General features: G+C 38.2%; 1 protein-coding gene across 2 annotated transcripts in view; it reads left to right on the forward strand.

Annotated features, from left to right (window-relative positions):
- The first annotated feature begins 2076 nt into the window (after nt 1–2076).
- The window catches only part of GLRA2 (glycine receptor alpha 2), a 196109-nt gene continuing 176403 nt past the window's right edge, over nt 2077–21782 (forward strand). The window contains exons 1-2 of one of the 2 annotated variants that reach the window (XM_082375781.1): nt 2077–4368; nt 7135–7268. In XM_082375781.1, coding sequence (XP_082231907.1) covers nt 7220–7268 — 49 coding nt within the window. In that variant the 5' untranslated portion in view covers nt 2077–4368; nt 7135–7219. Of the gene's footprint in view, nt 4369–4533; nt 4983–7134; nt 7269–21782 lie in introns of those variants that run through there. The other variant, XM_082375780.1, reaches the window with a different exon arrangement.

The raw sequence follows: 21782 nt of genomic DNA on the forward strand, positions 1-21782 counted from the left end.
TCCAAGGGACAGTGAAAACATGAACTGTAGCAGTCAGTAGATGCTCAGAACTGAGATTACGAGCCTAAAGCACACAGTCAGCTATGATGTGATAAGACTTTCAAGAGTATTCCGTATTTTTTGTAGCAATATCATCATCTGTATTTTATATATTATGACAATGAGGCTCAGTGGTATTAAATGACTTGCCCATGGTCATATAACTGATCAGTGTTAGAGGTGGTACCTGGATTAAGGACATCAGATTAATAGTCTCTTAGTTGTATTTTCATCTCATGCTATAGACTCCTGAGCCACTGAGCTGGGTTTCCTTTCAAATCATCATAGTACTCAACTTGTTAATTCCCTGACAAGTAATTTTTTTTTTAGATTTAAAATGATTAACAAGTAATTTTTGACAGAACGATACATATGTAAGTATATTGGTTTTTTTAAGCAGCACTTCTGGGTGCATTCAAAAAATTACATTCTCATCACCATTATGATTCCTGTCATAACACTGAATGGATGGATATACCATGGTAGACAAAACCAGATGCTGCCCCTGTCCATTACAAAGCTCATTATCTAAGCAATTAATCATATACATGTATACGTGCAATGGTGACAAGCTCTTTGAATCAAAGTTGCTGAGTAGTAAGGGAGCCTGTAATAGATAGAGGTGTGCAGGTTGGGAAAGTCCTTCTTGAGAAAATAACACTTGAGAAGAGATTTGAAAAATAAGCTGATGTTAACAAGACAAGATGGGAGGCATGAGCACTCTCTGAGATTAAGCAAGATGGCAAGCACGGGGGACTAAAAAGGGGCCGGTATGGATAGAGAAGAAGGAATGAGATGAGTAGGGAATGAGATGAAAGACAATGTAGGCACAGGCCAGACCACGTGGAACTTTTAGATCATGTTAAGTAGTCTTCTTTTCTACCTAAAGATCAGTGGAAAGTCATCATGTTACTCAGAGGGTATGACGTGATCAGATTTTGATTTCTGAACAGTCGTTGTGGATGCAATGTAATCACGAGGTGGAGGAGGACCTGCTGCTGGTGCAGGTAGAGGAGTTGGCTAACTACGGCCACAGTACGAGCAAGAGATCAGGGTAGCTCAACTAGGGTCACGGAGGCTGAGAGGGAGAGAAGTGGACAGACTTGGTAAATATGTGAGAGAAAATCAATAGAGCTTCGTAGAGAACTGAATATGGTAGGCGATGGAGAGGGAGTCTTAGCGTTGATGCCTTGGCTTTTGGTTGGTGATAATGAAACAGGCACAGCAGAAGAGAAACAGGACTTGAAGGAAGTATTAAAAGTTTGGTTTTGACCTGTGGACTTTGTGGAGCCTTTGAGACATTCAACAGGAATTGTTTAGGATGTGCAGGTCTGGACAGAAATATATATTTGTGTGTCATCTGCATAAAAGGAAAATGCAAGTTACAGATGTGTATAATATTGTCTAAGAGAGTGTAGTATGAGAAGATAAGAGGACCTCCAATACAGACTTTAGAAAATCCAACTTTTACAAGCCAGGGAGAGGAGGATATGGCTGCCAAGGAGACAGAATAGGAGGCAAGCCAGGAGTGTACTATGTCACAGGGTCGAGGGAAGAAAGCCCTTCAAGAGAGCAGAATGGTGGCTCTTAGGGACAGAAGAGAGGGGGAAATGAGGGGCTGCTAATCAGTGGGTATAGTTTCAGTGATGCAAGATGAGTAAGTTCTAGAGATGCACTGTACAATATTGAGCCTGTAGTTAACAACATTGTATTTTACACTTAAAAATCTGTTGAGAGGGCTTCCCTGGTGGCGCAGTGGCTGAGAATCTGCCTGCCAATGCAGGGGACACGGGTTCGAGCCCTGGTCCGGGAAGATCCCATATGCCGCGGAGCAAATGGGCCCGTGAGCCACAATTGCTGAGCCTGGGCGTCTGGAGCCTGTGCTCTGCAACAAGAGAGGCCGCGACAGTGAGAGGCCCGCGCACCGCGATGAAGAGTGGCCCCCGCTTGCCACAACTGGAGAAAGCCCTCGCACAGAAACGAAGATCCAACACAGCCATAAATAAATAAATAAATTAATTAATTAATTAAAAAAATCTGTTGAGAGAGTAGATTTCAAGTTAAGTGTTCTTTCCACAATAAAATAAAAATAAATTTAAATAAAAGAAGGGAAAAGAGATCGATGATGTCAAGTGCCATGTAAATGTCAAGTAAGACGACAACAGCAAAATATCTTTCGGCCTTAGTTACAAGGAATTCATTGGCAGACTTAGTGAGAGCTGTTTCTGTAGATTGACGGAGCTGGAATCCAAATTGAGGAGAGCTGAGAAGTAAAATGAGGAGGTTACACTAGATCCTCTCTAAAGTTCCTTCCAACTCTAAAATAATATGTGCTTTGATCTCATGCTGCTAGCCAGAGTCTCCCTTTGTCACAGGTTTCCCTACTCACCCTACTCTTGTTTAATAACAAAACTCTGCTGTTGAAAGAAATGACTTGCAAAGACTGTATTACTTTAAGCATCATTACAACCTCAAAAAATTTTAGGACAAATCATTTTCATATACTTTTACATAAATATTTTCTCTTTTGGAAAGAATCTTGAACACAAAAAAATCTTGTATGAGTTTTCCATAGCACCAATTGAAGAAATATATTTCCAAGAATTGATTTTATTTTTTGGGTCAGGACTGCAGGGATAAAACCAGGTCTAGAGTTTCCATGTGGATGAATTCGGAAGTGAACAGATTCAAAGCTGCAGTCCAGGGATGTCTCACCCTACACCATACTGTTTTCCTTTTAAATTGAATCACTTTTTCTGGGCTTTGGGAGTTAAGAGAACACTTCCAAAGAACTGATTTTGTATGGAAGCAGAATGCTTGGGCACTGCTGCTTTTCATCTAAAGAAAGGTCCTATATTCTCACTGTCTTGGTGGGATAAATTTCTGATAAAAGGGCATACAGACCATTGCTACTTGACGTGTGATCGGTGGACCAGCAGAAACAACCTCAGCTAGGAACTTGGTAGAAATGCAGAATCTCAGGCACCACCTCAGACCTACCAGATCAGAATCTGCATTTCAACAAGCTCTTCAGGTGATTTATGTTAAGATTAAAAGGTGCAAAGAACATGCATTTTTTTCTCAGAATCTACTTTCTAAAAACATAGAATTCTTTGTTACTCTGCCATAATATTTAAACTTATCCATGGGCATATTAGTCATTTATGGACTGAAAATTAATCATTTTGTTTTGTTTTAAAATTAAGACCTGCAGTGGAGTGCCAAGGTGACGAACAAGGTACATTTTACAGACAAAAAGTAGGTTACACACCCAGCTCATGGCAGAACATGCATTTTTCATTCCCCCTTGCCAGAGCTGATAATTACTTACACTGAACTATCTACCCTTCCTCTTTTTTATTAATAACAACATTTGTAAGTTTAATTTGAAATAGCAAGGTTACCTGTCATGCTTTTGTACAGGATTTATAAACTTTCACTATTTTCTGTCTCTTTAGCCAATTTAGGAGAACATTTACACTTTATTACACGACTCCTCCCTGGTGATTAACAACTGGAATGGGCAGATGAAACTCCACCCGCAGTCTCACCCTTCCTTGCTCCAGCTCTTACTCGGAGCCCTACTCTCTAACCTTTAACCAGGGCAAGAAAAGATTGCTACTGCCCCCTGCCGGCCCATTGTATTTTTCCTCCTCTACAAATCCGTGACTTGAAGAGGATGCCCAAGGATTTTGAGCCGCTGAAGAAAGCTCAGAGAAGGGGCTTTCCCTAGTAAAGAAGTAGAGAGATCCTTTGGGAACAGGCAGCTAAAATCAAACGAAAACACTCAAGGGGCGAGGAAGGTATAAAGGGCTTCTAAATTAAATTATCGATCCTCATGACCATTTTCTGCATATGGGCTTCTCTATGCCCATGAAATGTACCCTCCTCTTCAGCACAGGATTCCTCTTTTGCCTCTAGCTTTCACTGATAACGAGTAGACTACCCACCCCCCTATTATAATTTCAGTACTCGAGATCCTGTTCTCTGCTTCGCCCAATTTTCTTTTCCCACGCCTAGACCTTATTCCCTTCTCTTTTCTGCTTCAAACTCCCGTCCCGCCCACCCACCGACAGACTCGCATTTCCAGGAGCTCAGACCCTAGCCTTCTTCACCCTCTCCATCTACCCTGACCTCTGCTCTTCCCTGGGCATCACCGCACCCCTTCAGCACCCCTTCGCGCGGAACGGCCAGTCACTCTTTGCCTTGGAATAGCAGGCATGTCCCCTCTGGAATGCCTCTCCCCGACCCCCGCCCCAAGCGACTGAAAAAGGAAACATGCGCACTTCAGAGCTAGGAGCTGTCCGAGTGCTGAAATTTATAGGCTCGGTAAGATCACGTCTCCGTCTTTCTGTAGCCCTCATTCCAGCACAGGATTTCAGCAATTTTGCCCTCTTCTTCCTACCCACTCCAGCACGCAGAGTCCTTTCTTCTCCCTCATTTACAACTTCTTTTAAAAAGAGAACATTTTCTAGAGAAAAGGGATTTGCTAAATAGAAAGGACATAAAACAAAAGCTACAGCAACCCGACTTCCAGCATGGCATTGTCACCAGCCCCCTTTGCATGGTGATGCGATTAAGGTAGCAGCATTTTTATTATTCAGGAAAAGCAGCTGGGGGATCCATCAGTTCTAAGGCTTTGTCTTTCCTAGGTTAACTGATGGTCCTAAGCCCCCGTTTGACCTGACCATGATGCCCAGTACTGGCACTTTTTGTTTTTTCTCAGCAAACTGTACAAACCCAAATCTCTTCTTGATTTTCAAGGAAACTAGATTCCTGCCAGATTTTGAGTCTGGACAATAAATAGATACTTTGTCCTAGCTTCCTTCTGGAATCATTTCGGGAATATTTTCCACAAGCATCACAGATACAGGAATGAACCGGCAGCTAGTGAACATTTTGACAGCCTTGTTTGCATTTTTCTTAGAGACAAACCACTTCAGGTAGGTGAAACGACTTTGCATGCTGATATTTTCCACATGAAAACTGTTTGAAAGAGAACGTGTCATGCAATTTTTATCTATTTCTCTATGCCCCGGACCACATTATGTTAATTTTATACAGGAGAGTTAGAGTTCTTTTGTTCTTTTAAAAAGCTTAATTATGGTGGGAAGGTGGTAAATTTTCACAAAGGCAAGTTTTATGATGCATAACCCCACTCTGTGCATTTCAACGTATTTTCACAGCCAATGTGATATTAAGATACTCTGATGAGTTGCGTGCTCTTTACATTTCTAAATAATGGTGATTTTTTTTTCTTTTTTGCTTTCAAATTCCTCTGGAAGTCATTTAAAGGGATTATTGAATGCAGTGCTTTTCATATGGTGGAAGTGATTGAATTAATTTGCCAGAAGCATGCTCATTTTATGTAAAATATAAAAGAACCCAGATTCTTAGCTAACTTGGGACTTCTATTGTATTTCAGCAACTAGATGCATGCTATGAGAACTACAATTCAGGAAATTTCTTGAAATATCAAAAACATTTAAAATCTCATTTTACCACTGTAGCCTACTGTTCAATATATTTAGAAATGTATTGCCTATCAAAACTGAATTAATATGACATCTTTGTATTCATGCATGCATGAGAAATGGACTATGCATAATTTTAAAAAGTGAGAAATCACTATTTGCATGCTTGCATTTTCTACTTAATTTACAAATCGTCTAATCAATTGATACCTCAAAATACCAGATTATTACCAGTAAGTGAAATAGCCATCCTAATGGCTAAGAGGTTCTAAGACAAGATAGAGATAAGAGATGTTCATACAACAAAGTGTAGGACTCTTCATTTAATTTTCACCACATTTTATGGTATTTTTTCACAGAACCAAGAAAAATGGAACATATAGCAATAATGCTATGAGTACTGGGAAAACCCACTATGTTCCTTTCAGGTTCACACCTCCTACTATGATTAAGAAAAATTGTAGGCTGGGTTTTATTAGAATCATCATCATCATCATCTTCATCACCACCACCATCACCATTATAATCAAATAATACTTGATTAATCAGATGAATCTGCATATGGGAATGTGAGTATTTCTAGGTGATTGTATCAATTTTTAACTCTTACCAAATGTTTATATCATCTTTGTACTTATATTTAATATTACTTCTTTGAAAAACCGGCAAGAATGTGGTATTTTCCTAGTGATAAGAATTAACAATATTATTTGTTAAAATGCTGAAAAGAAAGCTTGTAAAATATATACTTTATGGAAGAAATCAACATTCAGTCAACCACTATGTATTGTCAAAGAATTCATTTCGCTACAAACCATATATGCTCTTTTTATAAGCCTTTTAAGGAAAATGAAAGTCTGAGAAATTTTCCAATTACCATTCAGTGTTTTTGATAATGCAAAAGACAAAATGCTTTAGAAGTTCTTTTTCATGAATACTTTACTAGAGAGTCAACAATTTAAATGCTAATATATAAATAACAACTGATAAAATAATAGAAGTACAGACATGCTCATTGTTGACCTATTTTAAAATGAAGTTAAATTTCCAAGTGAAGATTTTCTTTTAGAAAACACATTGGAAATTATTAATAGCTGAAAGCTAGAATAGAATCTAGCAGGTGACAAAATAAGCAATGGGATACTTAGTTCATGATTTACTTTGTTCTGCCCATCTTATTATATATTTTTTATAAAAAGTAGAGGACATATTAAGGGCCGAAATTCTGGAAGAATGTTTTGGAAGTCATGGGGAAATAATTTAAGACAATCACATAAATTTTAGAAATTATCTTCATTTTTCTGATGACACTAGAAAGAAACAGCTTTATATATCCGTAAAACCTACAACCTAAAGCTATGCATGTTGCATCATCTTAATCATCTTATGGCAAAGTTTGGTAACTTAGGAGATATGACTCAGGATTTATACCTTTCATCACTTAAAGTTAACTCTAGACCATGTACAAGTTAGGAAGTTGACCAAAGAGTTTATAATTTTCCTTTTCTTCTTCTTAACGTATCAAATATATTTACAAAACATGATGTCAAACATTCTGTGAGCATCAGTTCTCAGGTGATAAGAATGGAATTGTTGCTAAAAGAGTTAATGATGTGTTTAGGGCAGCTTTCTGCAAAGACCATGACTCCAGGTCTGGAAAACAACCTTCGCAGACCCTATCTCCTTCAGATTTCTTGGACAAATTAATGGGAAGGACATCAGGATATGACGCAAGAATCAGGCCAAATTTTAAAGGTAGGTTTCACTGAAACTTATGTTAATTAAGCCTGTGGGAAATCTAGATGTTTGAATACTCTGAAAAAAAATTTTCAGGGCTTTTTATTATAAAGTGAAAACAACAAGCATAGTATTCATTTCATTTTGGCATTCTTTTGAACTAGTTGATTTAATAGCTTAAATTTTACATGTCGCTTGCCAGTTTCAAAAACTTTACTCATTTGTGTTATGTTCCACAAAGAAAACTAACGTCAGAGATTATTGCCACACTTCCTATGTTATCTTAAGTGGGAGTGGGACTGGAAATGAATACAAGAACAAATGATGGACTTGATTTGTATGAATCGTTACACCAAAATCTTTGGTTTGGGTTTTAAATACGTACTCCCAAAATGAAGTTTACATCTCAATATATAACATGCCATTTTATACACTTTCAGGCCTCTCTCATTTTTAAACCTTGTGAGAAAAGGCTCTAACTGAATATATTACAAAGTTTTGGTTTCCTCTTGTTTAAACATTCTAATTCTTTATTTGAAATTCTTTATCTGAAGTTAACAAAGAAGATCACAGAATTGTAAAGTGTGTATGTCAAAGATGGTGGATACTTTCTTTGTTCAATTAGAAACAAACCAAAAAGTTTGGTGTTTTTGTATGTTTAACATTACAAAAATGTAATTAATATAAATTACTTTTTAGAAATTACCTTTTATCTATTTGATTTATTTTTACTCTGAATCAGAAAAATACTGAAATAAGAAAGAACCAATTAATTATTAATTGAACTGTTTTTGATGTTTTAATTTTTGGATACATATTTTAAATAAATGCATTTTATCTTGTAATTTAACTTAAGATAATGCATTGTGAAGTGCTTATATTTTATAAAAGGATAAATCTATAATATTCTAGGTATTATGTCATAATTCATGCATCGCTTTGGTTTTGCTTATTAGCTATTTAATTGGATTGCTTTCCTTGAGGTTTGATTAATTTTTATTATTGGCAAATATGAGCATGAAAACTAAATTCAAAATTCCTTTCTTCTTTAAATGCTGCACCTCTGAATATACCCAGCTAAGGGCACATTTCATAAAGAAACATGTCAGAATTTTGACCAAACAGATGTTTTTGACTTATAGAGTATTTCCAAAAGAGACAACAGAACTTAGTTCAAAAGCTTGATTTTGCTGAAAACAATTTTCATGTTCGCCCAATTTCATATTAATTTTGTGGTCATTGGAAGTCAATATTTGAAATAAAATCCTATGAGTGAGTATTCGAGAGTCAGCTTTTTCAATGGGCCTGCTCACTTGTACATTTATTCACTGAGCCATTCAATAACTTTTGAGTCTGAACTACATGCAGGATACTAACTACTGCATGCTTTGAAAACTTGAGAGTTGAAACAGGTTTGGATGCTACCATCAAAAATTTCAGTGGAGAGACTAGATGTTACATGAATACTTATACAATAAAATACTACAGGATTCCAACAAAAGTAGAGATGCTTTCCTATTAAGCTATTCACGGAAAGCTTCATAGAGAAGGACCAGAGATGGAAAATTGTTTCAAGTTTATGAGCATCTTGTTTAATAGCAGCTATTATTCATTATTTTCTAGAAATAATTTTTTAAGAGGGAAGAAAAGTGCAAAGAGTAATAAAACAAACACCCATGTTGCCAATGCTACTTTAAGTGACCACATAGAATGAGCAATAATTTCCACACACAGCTTTTTTTTCTGGTTCTTCTGGGGATGTCACCCTTTGGAGATAACATTTCTCATGATTCTGAAGAATAAATAAATGAGGAGAATATCAAGCATAGCAAAGCATGGCCATGTTTTTGAGATCTGTCCTAAAGACCTGAGTACAGGATGTTTTAAAGACTTATAAAAGGGAAATGGGTGAATATAATTTAAGACTCTAACATTAATGAACTTTACTGACTTTTGTCTCCCTCTTCCCTTAACTCTCCGATTCAATGAACCCTGATATTCTTTCATAACTTTTACTTACATGGACCATTTACATCAGATCAATTACCTAACAGCTCTCACAATTCTCTTTACTGTGAGGATCTTGGCTTTTCCTAGATGTAAAACATTCCCCATTATTTTAGACTAAAATGATTTTTCCTCCTTGGTGTTCCCATGAAACTTTATATGTCTAATACAGTTCTTTTGCACATTTATGTTTTATCAACTCACCCCCGCACTGCATGTGAGAGGGCAGGGAGGTACCTTATTTATATATATATAATATTATATATATAGTTTATATATATAATATTATACATAGTTTCAGGTGTACAGCATACTGATTCAGGGTTTTTGTTTTTTGCAGATTATATTCCATTAGAGGTTACTACAAGATATTGGGAAGGGGTGGGAAATTTTGAGGGACGAACCAGTGGTCGTAGTGGCTAGCAAAGATGATTTTAGCTGAGCTGAGGAGAAAGAAATAAAAGAAAGAGATAATAGGGGACTTGTAACAGCAAAGAGGCTAGGAAGATTATAGTACTTACTGCAGTTGATTAGCAATGTATCAATGAGAAATTTTATAGAGTAGGTAGAAATGAAAGGTGATTAGGAAATGTGATTGTATCTGGAATAGTGATAGGCTCCCTGTAAATGCCAAAAACCAAACTGACTATGATAACAATAAACATGGTGATGATCATGACAATGATATTGAAAACAACAATAATGGTGATTAATAAGAAGACAAAAGGGCAAAATTTGACCACAAGAATATAAGCAAGAGCCAAATATGGGCTGTTGAGATAAAGGCTATGGCTTTTCTAGAAGTCTTATTAAATATTAGCACATTTCTCTGTTTTCCTTGCTGCCGTGCATTGGCAAGGGAAAAGAAATGTATATGCACAATTTTTCTTATTGGAAGGAATTTTTCCTGCATCCTTTCAAGTCAGTAAAATATTTCATGTCTATTCCATATCCCTGATGGGCTCTGAAAAATGTCATAATGGGCATATATACAAGAAGGAAGATGGATGTAAGCTAGAAAAGGGAACCAGAAGTGATTCAGACTTAGACTCTGTAATTGAGAGTCATTCTTAGAAACTATAGGGAAAAAATAGCTTTTCTGATGTGCTGAAGCACAGGTGTATAAACAAAGTCATGAGTCAGAGTTGCCAATTGCATTCCATCTATGAGAGCCATAGAGACTTGGGTCAGACCCCGTCAAAACATAAATTTTCAAAATCCTCAGTTCAGATAAAAACACAAGCTATGTCCATTCACAATTACCTGTTTCTGAAACCATGGTAAATGTTGATTCTATGTCAACGGAGAAGCCTCTTTCCCCACTTGGGTGATTTGTCTCGTTGTCAGTTGATTTATCATGGTGTTATTCCATCATCCTATCAGATACTCCTTTGTCAGTATTACTGTATCTTGAAAATGCCACTTTAAACATTAAGCTTTTAAAGAAGCCAAATGAAATGCTCAAACCTGGGCAAAATGCATTAGTTCTGATTCTCTCTCTTTGAAACAAAGCCTTTATCTATTTTAATGAAATTTTCTTTGAAAAGAAAATTAACTTAGAGTTATATCTTAAGTTTCATCCCAATGTGAATAAATACATTTCACCAGAACATTCATTTTGGGATAGGATCTGGAATAGATAATGCCAGGAGATAATTATTCCCTCCACTTCTTTGTGCAGGCCATGCACACTAATCTTTTTTCCATATCCGGAGACCTAAATTTTAAAGTGTGATGTGCGATATTAAAACCTACATTTGCATGCAGTATGGTTTCCTTTATTTTCCAAGGAGTTATCAGCTCAAAAGGTGTTTCAGATATAAGTAAGAAACAGATCCACTTCCAAAAAACTAGAGGTCTTCATGTTTCTCCCCTTGGAAAGTTTCTTGTCTGTAGCCACGTGGAGCTCAAGCTCATGTGTTGTGCTTACCAATCCCTGGAGGGGTGACTTGAGCACAAATGTCCAGCAGAGACACTTGGAAAGAGTGATCTCGCAGTTGGTGATAATGTAGCCCTCGTGTGATCATTTCTTTGATCACTCTGGCAGATGCGGGCATCAGATAATACCACGGGTTCTGAGAAAAAGAACAGAATGCTTACAAGTCTCAGAAGTTTTTTTTTTTTTTTTTTTTTTGCAGAAGTGTTTGACTTGAGTGCAGAAAGTAGTCGAAACCTTCAGGCACCTGAAAGGGTACAGTCATTTTATATAGAATAAGACAATAGGAGATAAAAGGGGGGAAATGATTATTGAAAGGAAAAGCTGGGTGTATCAAAGAGAAATTTATATATGACAGTTTTGTTCAGGGATTATGTTGATGAAGATTTTTGAATACCCAAAATCCACTGGCTGTGTTAAAATTTATTTTAGCTTTTGTGTGCTGTATGTATACCAACCAACACATTTGTATATACTAGGCTGCTACGATGGGCCTGCAAGTTGCTTGTCAGGGATTTGAGGTAACATCAACAAGGAGGCATCTACAGCATTCTAACACACTCTGGTAAAGTCTATTCCAAAGGATAAGTTCATTTATTGGAGTACATCTTCCATTCCATGGTGACAGAGTAGTAGAGTGGGAGGGGCCTTGGACTTGGATCCAGAAAACCCAGGTTCATGTCCTGGTTCAGCCACTTTGGAGAAAAGATGTCTCCACCTCTCCATGACTCAGGTTTTCTTCTGACTTTGCCCACCTCATTTGGGTTGTTCTGAGCATCAAATGAGATCATACATCTGAATGATTTGTTTCCAACTATTAAAATTATTACAAATAATTTGAATTATTATTACTAGTCTTCTATTTCTCTTTGATAACTGACACTGACTATGAATTCTCAAAGCTTAGCCTTCATGGTGATTGGGTCCTTAAAGTTGTTTGAATTTTTTTTAATGGAAAAAAATGAGTCAAAGAAGTTCTAGCATTTTAGAGTCCTACCACAGTAAGCAGGATGTAGATGTCACATGTCTCAGAGGGTTCTCCTTTATCAGTCTGGTGGGAAGATTTCCAACCTGAAAGGGCTATTTCATATTCCTAAATATGAGACAAAAAGGGAGCCATTTGTGGGAAGGAATTATCTTTATCCATTCAAATCTTATCCCTGATTATTTTCTTAGACTCATTTTTTAAATGAACCAAGTAAAAGACATAGAACCAATTTCGCTTGGTCCTAGAAAGGGCTCTAAATTTAATGGAAGATATATGACTGTCACTTCTGATGTATTTTCTTGTCCAGTTACTGCAGTTGCAAGGGTCACTGCACAAACGTGAATTGATTTTCTATTTTAGAATAAGTATTTTAAGGAGAACATTTAGTCTCTACAACATGGCAGGTTAAGAGCACTGGAAATGGAAGCCCATAGTTTAGTTTTTGAGAATGTATTGTTCCTTGGTTGATTCTGGGTGATTTCATATCCTTAATTTTCATTATGAAAAGAGCCTAAACTTTTTATCCTGAGTTCTATAGTGCTTTCTGTTACTCCCCATGCTGAAGAACAATTCAGTCCATTTTGCTGATAATCTGAGACTTCATTTAAAAAAATAATGGCATATACATCAGGGTATCTCGGCACTTAGAGAGTGGACATTATAATGCGTCCAGTTGGCACTATCAGACTTAGAGAAAAAATAGTTATTAGCTTGTTCTTCGTGGTGTTGGGTATTTTTCTTGGTGTGTTGGATCAGACACGTTTGGAACAGGGTCTTAAAAATGAAAATATAGTTGATTAAGCCTCATAACAAGGTCTTTGGAAGCATTCTGTGTTCTCCTTGGAGTTAACACCTAAGAGGCTGTCTCGACTGTAGGATGCAGCACATTCTTCATTGACTTCTTTCTTGAGAGGGCTACTCTGAACACTTGTGACTGATTGCAGACACTTTTAGCCATGTGAAGCCCATTGAAGGAAGGACATGAGCAAAAGGAATAGGTCTCTAACTGGTATTCTTAAGTGTGAAGGACCTGTAAGAATAAAGTCACTAGATTTCCATTTTGGAGTCTAGTCTGGCTAGCCAACCAAATGTGGTCATGGGGCAAGTATGAGAGGGAAACTGGACACTCTCTCTGACTCATGCCCTGGCTTATGCACTCACCACTCCTTTAGGAAGTATAATACATGAGTACACCAAACGATGGCTCTGTTTTATTAACATGTCCATCCAAGAGGGAAAAATAAAATCCTGGATCGAGTCAAAATGCGGAAACTCAATAGGCAATTATCATGAATGTGACTGGATAAGTCTTGTTTTCTATTTCTTCTTTTTTTTTCTATCAGGAGGTGGCTCATACTTTCTTGAGGAAAAATAAGCTACACTTGCCCATGCATTGTCAAAGAAATAGAATAAATTTGCAGCAAGGAAGCACATATGTGAACACAAAAAAATTACATGTAAAGGTTTTCCATCTTTATATTTGAATCTAAACACACAATTCATTTGTTTATTCCTTTAATAAATAAGTAGCGAGCAGTATCTATATGCCAGGCACCATGTTCCTTGCTAAGTATACAGTGGTAAACAGAAATTTAAGCTTTTAAATGTCAGTTCTCACTTCAGTAAAAACTGGAACATAATTTGTAAGTTTAATGCTGTACCATCCAGGATCTTTGCAGGAAAGAAATGACACACTCCAACAGGGTGTGGGAGGGTTTGGAAAAAACCAATCCCTAAAGGGAGAATGTAGTACTCTGGGACTGCCAGCAGTAGACCTGAAGAGGCAAGGGAGGGAGTAGCTGCCAGAACCTAGAGAAAGTGGCTCTACAGAGAGGCCACCTAAGGAGATCTATGGAGCAATGGAGTCAATCTGTGCTGGCCTAGCAGGGAGGAAGCTAGGGAATAAATATTCTGACCTCACTCTCCTCCTGCATTCCATTTCCTTGCGGGAACCTCTCGTTGGCCAAATCCAGTTCGAAGTCTGAGGGCAAGGGAGCTCAATGATGCAAACCCGGAAGGTCAGCTTCCCAGAGCACAGAGAAGAACAGAAAAGAGGAGAGTCTCTGGGGGGAAATGGAAGATAATCAGCTCAAAGTCAACTTATGAGCAAAGCCACCCTTCAACCTGGTCAAGCAGACAGCTCCCAAACTGATAATCCGTTTAGTAAGCCTTCCTTTATCAGTCTTGGGAAAGCAGGGAAGTGAGAACGGGATATCATCTGGATATACTATCCCAGTAGATAAATGATACCTCCAAATGCAGAGAAGAGAGAGGAAGATAGTGGAACGTGGTAGTTCTGTTTCCTAAGCAGACAACTGAAAGGTGTGCAACCAATGGACAGGGGTGGGGGCGGGGAGGGAGGGCGGGAAGGGAGGAGGGAGAGATCTTCCTGCGGAATATATGAAAATAATTAATATAGCTTCCTTTCTATCTGATTTAATATGTTTATATGTTTGCTAATATTGTTGTGTTTGCCCCACAGTCAATCCCCTCCAGGCTTCCCATGCTGGGATGGGTTGTGGACTTAGATTTGAGCACAAGACTTAATGCCAAGTCTCTTGGGGCAGCATTTCTGAGACACAGTCTTTCCTCCGTGCTCTTCTGTCTATACAGAGCTGAAGTAGAAGTGTTAGAAGGAAAAAGGACTGGGTGGGAGGGTTAGAAGAACATGAAGCCCAGGGGCAGAGTATTGTGCATTTTGAGGAAATGGCAAGTCTAAGGGAGAGTTGCTTGTTTCCCACTCCTTGGTTGGTTTGATTACTGCACCTGAAATACAGCTACTGATCGTGGCAATTCTGCTACTTTAGGAAAACCTCAGAACCACTTAACCACCTAATTTTTCTTTCACTTTTAAAACCCAAGTATACGTAGACGATAATATAATCTATCTTCTTCTGATTTATTTACATTTAAATACTTCAAGATGTTGATTTCTAAGAACAAATTCATGCCCAACAAGGCAGCTGAGATTTCTTATATCAGGCTTTCTCTTAGAAATAGCATTCTTTGCGCCCCTCCGCCTCAAATGTATTCAGAAAACAAGGGGTCTGTTTATTTAGCTTTGAACCTCCAAGTCTCTGAAAAGTGAAGGATACACACATTTGGCAAACCACACTGTAACAACTCCAGTTAGATGATACGATTCAGGATAATTTATACATATATTGCAGTGCTCAAAATGGGTTTCTCATATTCTACTTTTTCCTTTGAATTAATTGTGTCTTTCATACTTGAACTTTGTATAGAGTACACCAAGTCAAAGGACTTAGGATTTAATGCTAAACTAAACCGGCAACCAACCAGATGTGTTTCTCAAACCACGCCTTTCGGAATACCTGCTTTAGAGCCTGAGTCCTGTTAAAAAGGCACATATCTGGGCCCCGCATTTCTCCAGCTCTACCTCTCCAGAAACACTGAATGATGGGATCTGAAAATACTGACTTTAACGATTTCATTACTCCCTATAGTTTAAGAACTACAGCACTAGAATGAGAAGTTTTTGCTCCTGTAGCTGAAGAATAATATCTTCCTTATAGTATTTTTCCCAAGATACTGTGGGCCAGCATTGCCCTACCAAATAAAGGCGGGGGGAGATCCTACAAGAAAAAAAAAATCTAAACTGAGACTCATGAGGCCTTGTTTTAACCACACTTTTGCCAGCTGTGACCTAGAGCATGCCACCTAACCTCTCTGGGATTAATTCTTGTCATCTCCAAAATAAAGGACTTGGACCAAGATGTCTAGGTCCAACTTTGATAGTCCCTAGTCTTTATAGTCTAACATCTTTGAGTATGTCCTTTTGTAAATTATTGATTCACCCACAGAAGAGCTTGGATGCATCCAATCTTCCTAGAGAATTGGTCTCTGAGAAATTATTAATTCTATCCAGAATTCTTAGCAGTTGCTGATATCTTATTTTGACTCCCAATATTTCAAGGATGATCATTATTCTCTGGAAAACTCTGGAAACTTATGAGAGGATTACTGGAGAAATCAGCCATTCACAATTTTTGTCTTGTTTTTGAAAGGTTCGGAGGTAGCAAATTCATGTACAGAGGCTGCTTCTAGGAAAAGTAGCTACCATGTTTCTTTAGTTCAGCATCTGGCCAAAGTTGTTTCTCGAAACGCTAGTCCCATGAGATGTTCTCAGATATAAGGTTTAAAATGTGAAATAAGAATGGAAGTTCTGCAAAACAGCCTCCAAGAGACTCCCAATATTCATTAGCATATTAAAATGTTTTGAGAAAACCTGCAGTAAAAATATACAAATAAATAGATATTTTTAAAACTTCTTTTACCCAGGGGCTTATCCTCTACTTATTAGATCATAGATTCCTTAAATGAGTAACATTCTGGGGAACTGGTGTTTCATGGGATACACTTTGGAAAATGTGGTCTTGGTAAAATCCATAAATCTAAAAAAATTTTTTTGCCATGAAAATAGGTGATGATGATGGGAAACCTACATACACATAAAATACGATGATCTGCTAGAAGGATAACATTCCTAAGAGTGGGAAGGCCCCAGCATTCAGTAAATGTGGCTTTCATTTTGATACATGGTCAACATTAGCATTCTGATGCCACAAGAGAATTACTCTACAAGTTAGATTATTATTGCAGGCTATTTATCTCCTGCTTCATTTACATGAATAAATAAGCAAACAGTGGCATTTTGAAAAAACAAACATTGAAGACAAAAGAAAAAACATGTCAGTACAGCAAAATACTTTGATCTGATAATCACCTTCTGTTTTAGTCTTTATGATTCTTGAATGCTGAGTGACAAATACACACTTAAACAAGTGACCTTTAACCCTGAACTAAAGACATTTTTTAGCAGAATATGACAAAGTTGCATGCCTGTATGGAAAATTTCCTTTTGGATTGCCATTCTCTTTCGGGCAGTTTTCCAAGATGGATAAATCTCGTACAATTTCCATTCAACTGTTTGTTGAGAATTTTTTCCCCATCACTTCCTTGAAATTTAAAAAAATTTGAATCCATACTAAAAAAAACTTCATTTAATAATTGAAAGTATGCAATATTTATCTCAAATAACGTGTGTAGATTTAAGGTTAAGGTCTTCACTTATTAGTGTTTTTTTAATAAATTTATTTTATTTATTTATTTTTGGCTGCGTTTGGTCTTCGTTGCTGCACGTGGGCTTTCTCTAGTTGCATCGAGCGGGGGCTACTCTTCGTTGCGGTGCACGGGCTTCTCACTGCAGTGGCTTCTCTTGCTGTGGAGCAAGGGCTCTAGGTGCACGGGCTTCAGCAGTTGTGGCACATGGGCTCAGTAGTTGTGGCTCACAGGCTCTAGAGCGCAGGCTCAGTAGTTGTGGTGCACAGGCTTAGTTGCTCTGCGGCATGTGGGATCTTCCCGGACCAGGGCTCGAACCCGTGTCCCCTAAACTGGCAGGCAGACTCTCAACCACTGTGCCACCAGGGAACTCCCCACTTATTAGTATTAAAATATATTCTAAGTTGGTCTGCTCAAAATTGATGTTTCATATAGTTAGATATATAAATTCCCAGGAAAAACTATTGAAAATAGTTTTCAATGAAGATGGATGCAGAAAGAGAAATGTCTTTGAAATATCACTAAATGTCTTGGGAAAAGAGTTATCTATATATAAAACTTGTTTATTACTAGTTCTTCCTTCATACTTTCTCTGAGTTTGTTAAATAAGCAAGTACGATTTTTTTCTTCCTGTTTCTTACTCCAGGGTCTTAGTAAAACATAGAGAACAAAGTAGGGGGTGGGGAAATACTAAAGCTACCTTAGCCTTAATGGCTCCTGATCCACGTCATTTACAGTTGACCCCTGAACAATGCGGCTGTTGGGGCACCGAATCCCAGCAATTGAAAACCCATGTATAACTTTACGACGGGCCCTCTGGTATTCACAGTTCTGCATGGGTGCATTCAACCAAACATGGAGCGGATTGTATAGTACTAGCAGGTATTTACTGAAAAAAATTTGCATGTAAGTGGACCTGTATAGTTCAAACCCACATTGTTCAAGGGTCAACTGTATCTCACACAGTAGATGAAGACACATTGATGATGGAGCCGCTACACATTGTGTATCAAACAAGTCCTTTATTTGAAATATTGCTTCAAGGTATCCATGTGATGGCACTGGCGTTGCTGATATTCCTGTACAACCCACAGATAATGGAACACCGATGTTTAAGCATTTCTGGTAATTGAGGGTTGGCATATACTGGACCTTGAAGAGGAACTGAGTGAAGATTAACTATAAAGAAGTGATTTAGCACGCACACGGTTTGCTTACTCTGTCTTCAGACTTTTGTATCATATAGCCTGGGTGCCTGACTCAGATTCCTTGTTATCATTTGCTTCCAGTATCACTGAGGCTTCTGCATTTCTAGGAGGCAGACAGTGGCATCATAGTGGCAGATGGGGAGATGGCTTTGCTGAATCCTTAGTTATAGAAGTCATGGAATATGAATAAGAGGATAACAGTTTCCCCAGCATTTTCTGAGATTTGATTTTAAAATGAAGTATATAGTGTCTTCTCAAAATATAAAAATTTAAGAAGAGATCGTCTCTGTTTGAAAAGAAATGTCACACAGGCCCAATGCCATGCCTTATGAATAGGAAACCCTGGCACCAAATTTTTTTCAGGAAGATTTTTTATAGATAAAATGCCACTCTGCTTGTTCTCTCTAAAATTTGAGGTCATAGCTTGTTACCAACAAGGTTGCTATGCTATTCAGTATTTATTTTCTCTGGAATATTCCTATTATATTTTCTGGAGTTAGTGACCTCTCTGTGACCAGTGGCATACGTGACCTGACCCTTGCCAGACTAATCCTATATTATCAGACATGTTTTCTCTAGTTCTCCAAAAATAGGAGGAATTACCCACAGTCTGGGATACGTATTCCTTTTATTTCCCCCAAGCACCTACATTTCCAATATTCACATTTGTTTATCGTGCACATATGCCTCATTTAAGCTCATCCTTTATTCAAATCTTCTGAGCAAATATTCCCACTTAAAACTCAGCAGGCGGCTTCCTGTTCCATACATATCATGATGCCAACCAAGTTTGTAACATGCAGGGCTTTCAGCAAAATGTATAAATTTCTGACTTGGGGGCAAATATCCCAAAGCCCATTAAAAAAAGGATTTCCTCAGCAAGAGAATACACTTATCTCAAGGAAAAAATTCCGCATTTCTACTTGTCAACAAGACTCTGCAAATAGCATAATCACAGGCACATTTTTTATTTTCCTCCTACTGGAAACTGGGCTTCTGTGAGCCCCTGGGTGAAAAGTCTGCTATAGTACCCAGTTGCCCCCGCTGAGTTCATTTAAGAGATGTCAGTGTACAACTAACAGCAATATAGCTTGCGCGAAGGAGTCTTCGCAGAACTCAGTAGAAGTGGATGAACATGTGAAGCGTCCATGATTGTTACGAGTCCTTCACCATGGGACCTTTCTCACTCCTCCATACATTGAGAGAGCATAATTATTATATAAGAATCTGGAAGCAGGTGCTAATAATGTGCCATAATAACTGCATATGTAAAGTCCCAAGAAAGCAGGTATCCCCTCAGGGTCTAACTTTCCATATAAATGTCAGAATAAATTATCTGCTTCAGTGATGAAGCAAAGCAGGTGAGGGTATTAACAAAAAGTGTCCATCAGTGACATCGTGCAAAATGCCACATAAATTGCAGAATAACGCCTCTGAAAAAAGTTACTGACTTCTGAGGGGGGATGTGGCAGGTGGAAAGAAAGCAAAGAAATATAGAGTGGATAATAAATAGATCCTTCAGGAAAGCTGAGATCAGAAATAAACTCCTATACTTTTTTTTAGAAACTCCATAGTGCAGCTGCTCCGAGTGCCTGATTGGTTATGTCTTTATCTGAATGCACAGGAAAATCAAGCTGAGCTGTCACCCAAGGGAGTGAAGAGCTCGAATACTAGTATCCTTGAATTTCTAGGCCCCTCATGACTCTTGAAACTCTCCTGGGACTTCTCATCACTTCCAGATAAAGTCTATACACCTGTACATGGCTTACTGGGGTTTTCACGGTTAGGTTTTTGACTACATCTGTCTGAGGTTGGGTTTCTGAGAAGCAGATGCTGTGTGGAAGTGATTTATTAAGGATAAGTGAGCAAGGGAGACATAAGAGAGTGATGAAATCAGAGAAGGACGTGGCGGGGAAGCCCAGTAAGGGTGTGATCTCAAGCAAAGTCCAACAGTGGATGAGTTCGACCTGACCCCTCCGGGGAACTCTGGAGTGTAAGATACACCCCAGAGCTGTCTGAATGGAGGCAAGAGAGCTGACTTTTCATACCCCCTCTGTTAGTTATTGGGTAAAGACGGCCCTCAGGGTATGCATGGGGGGCACGGTAGGGAGAGTAAATTCCCACATGCTTCTATCTCTTCTCAGGTGGGTTAAGTGAGCTCCAATAGCTCTGGGACAGTCCTCGGTGAAAAAACACATGTTCTGGCTACTGAAAGCAAAAGCATGGAATTTTGCCATCTGCGGCAACATGGATGGACCTGGAGGGGATTGTGCTAACTGACATAAGTCAGACAGGGAAAGGCAAATACTGTTTGATATCACTTATATGTGGAATCTAAGAAATACAACAAACTAGGGAATATAACAAAAAAAGAAGCAGACTCACAGACCTAGAGAACAAACCCGTGGTTGCCAGTAGGAGGAGGGAAGTGGGGAGGGGCAATATAGGGGTAAGGGATTAAGAGGTACAAACTACTATATATAAAAGAAATAAGCTACAAGGATATATTGTACAACACGAGGAATACAGCCAGCATTTTATAATAACTATAAACAGAGTATAACCTTTAAAAATTGTGGATCCCTATATTGTACACCTGTAACTTATATAATATGTTACATCAACTATATGTCAATTAAAAAGAAAAAAGCATACTGAGGTGAGAGGCACAAAATGGTAAATGGGATCCAAGGAACTTGAGGGGGGAGCATCAATATCGTCCTCTTCAACATCACCATTCCACATGCCCAGCCATGCCCTCCCACTCTGTTCCAACCTCAGTGCCCTGTTTCCTGTTCTCAAACCTTTTATTCTGGTGCTTTGCACTTTCATTTCCCTTCACCATGCCTTCCTTTTCACCAGCCTAATTCCTACTCATCCTACAGACTTCAGCATCAATACCATTTCCTCTAGAAAGCTTCCCTTACACTACGAAGTCCATCCTCTCCTACATGCTCAGTCTACAAGCTCTCTCGTGACTGGCTGCTTCCCTGTCCCTTTCCCTCCTAGACCAGTTCAAGGAGGCCAGAGATTGGACTTATCTCATTCTTCATTGTACCTCCAACACCTGACAGTAGGTAGAAGCCAATAAACACGTATCAGATGAATATAAAAATGTATAACACCAATCATTAATCACAGAATCTGTACTAATGCAAAGGTGGGTGTGAGCAATTGAACTAAAATAATAAATTATTATCTAATATTTGTGATTCTTTCAAAATGCACAAAGTCTTTTGCCACGTATGATCTCATTTCACTCCCTACACATTTCTCATAATGGAAAACAGCTGCAATTTTGTTTACCATTC

Source organism: Balaenoptera borealis, assembly GCF_965194805.1.
Source record: "Balaenoptera borealis genome assembly, chromosome: X".
NCBI classification, from domain to species: Eukaryota; Metazoa; Chordata; class Mammalia; order Artiodactyla; family Balaenopteridae; genus Balaenoptera; species Balaenoptera borealis.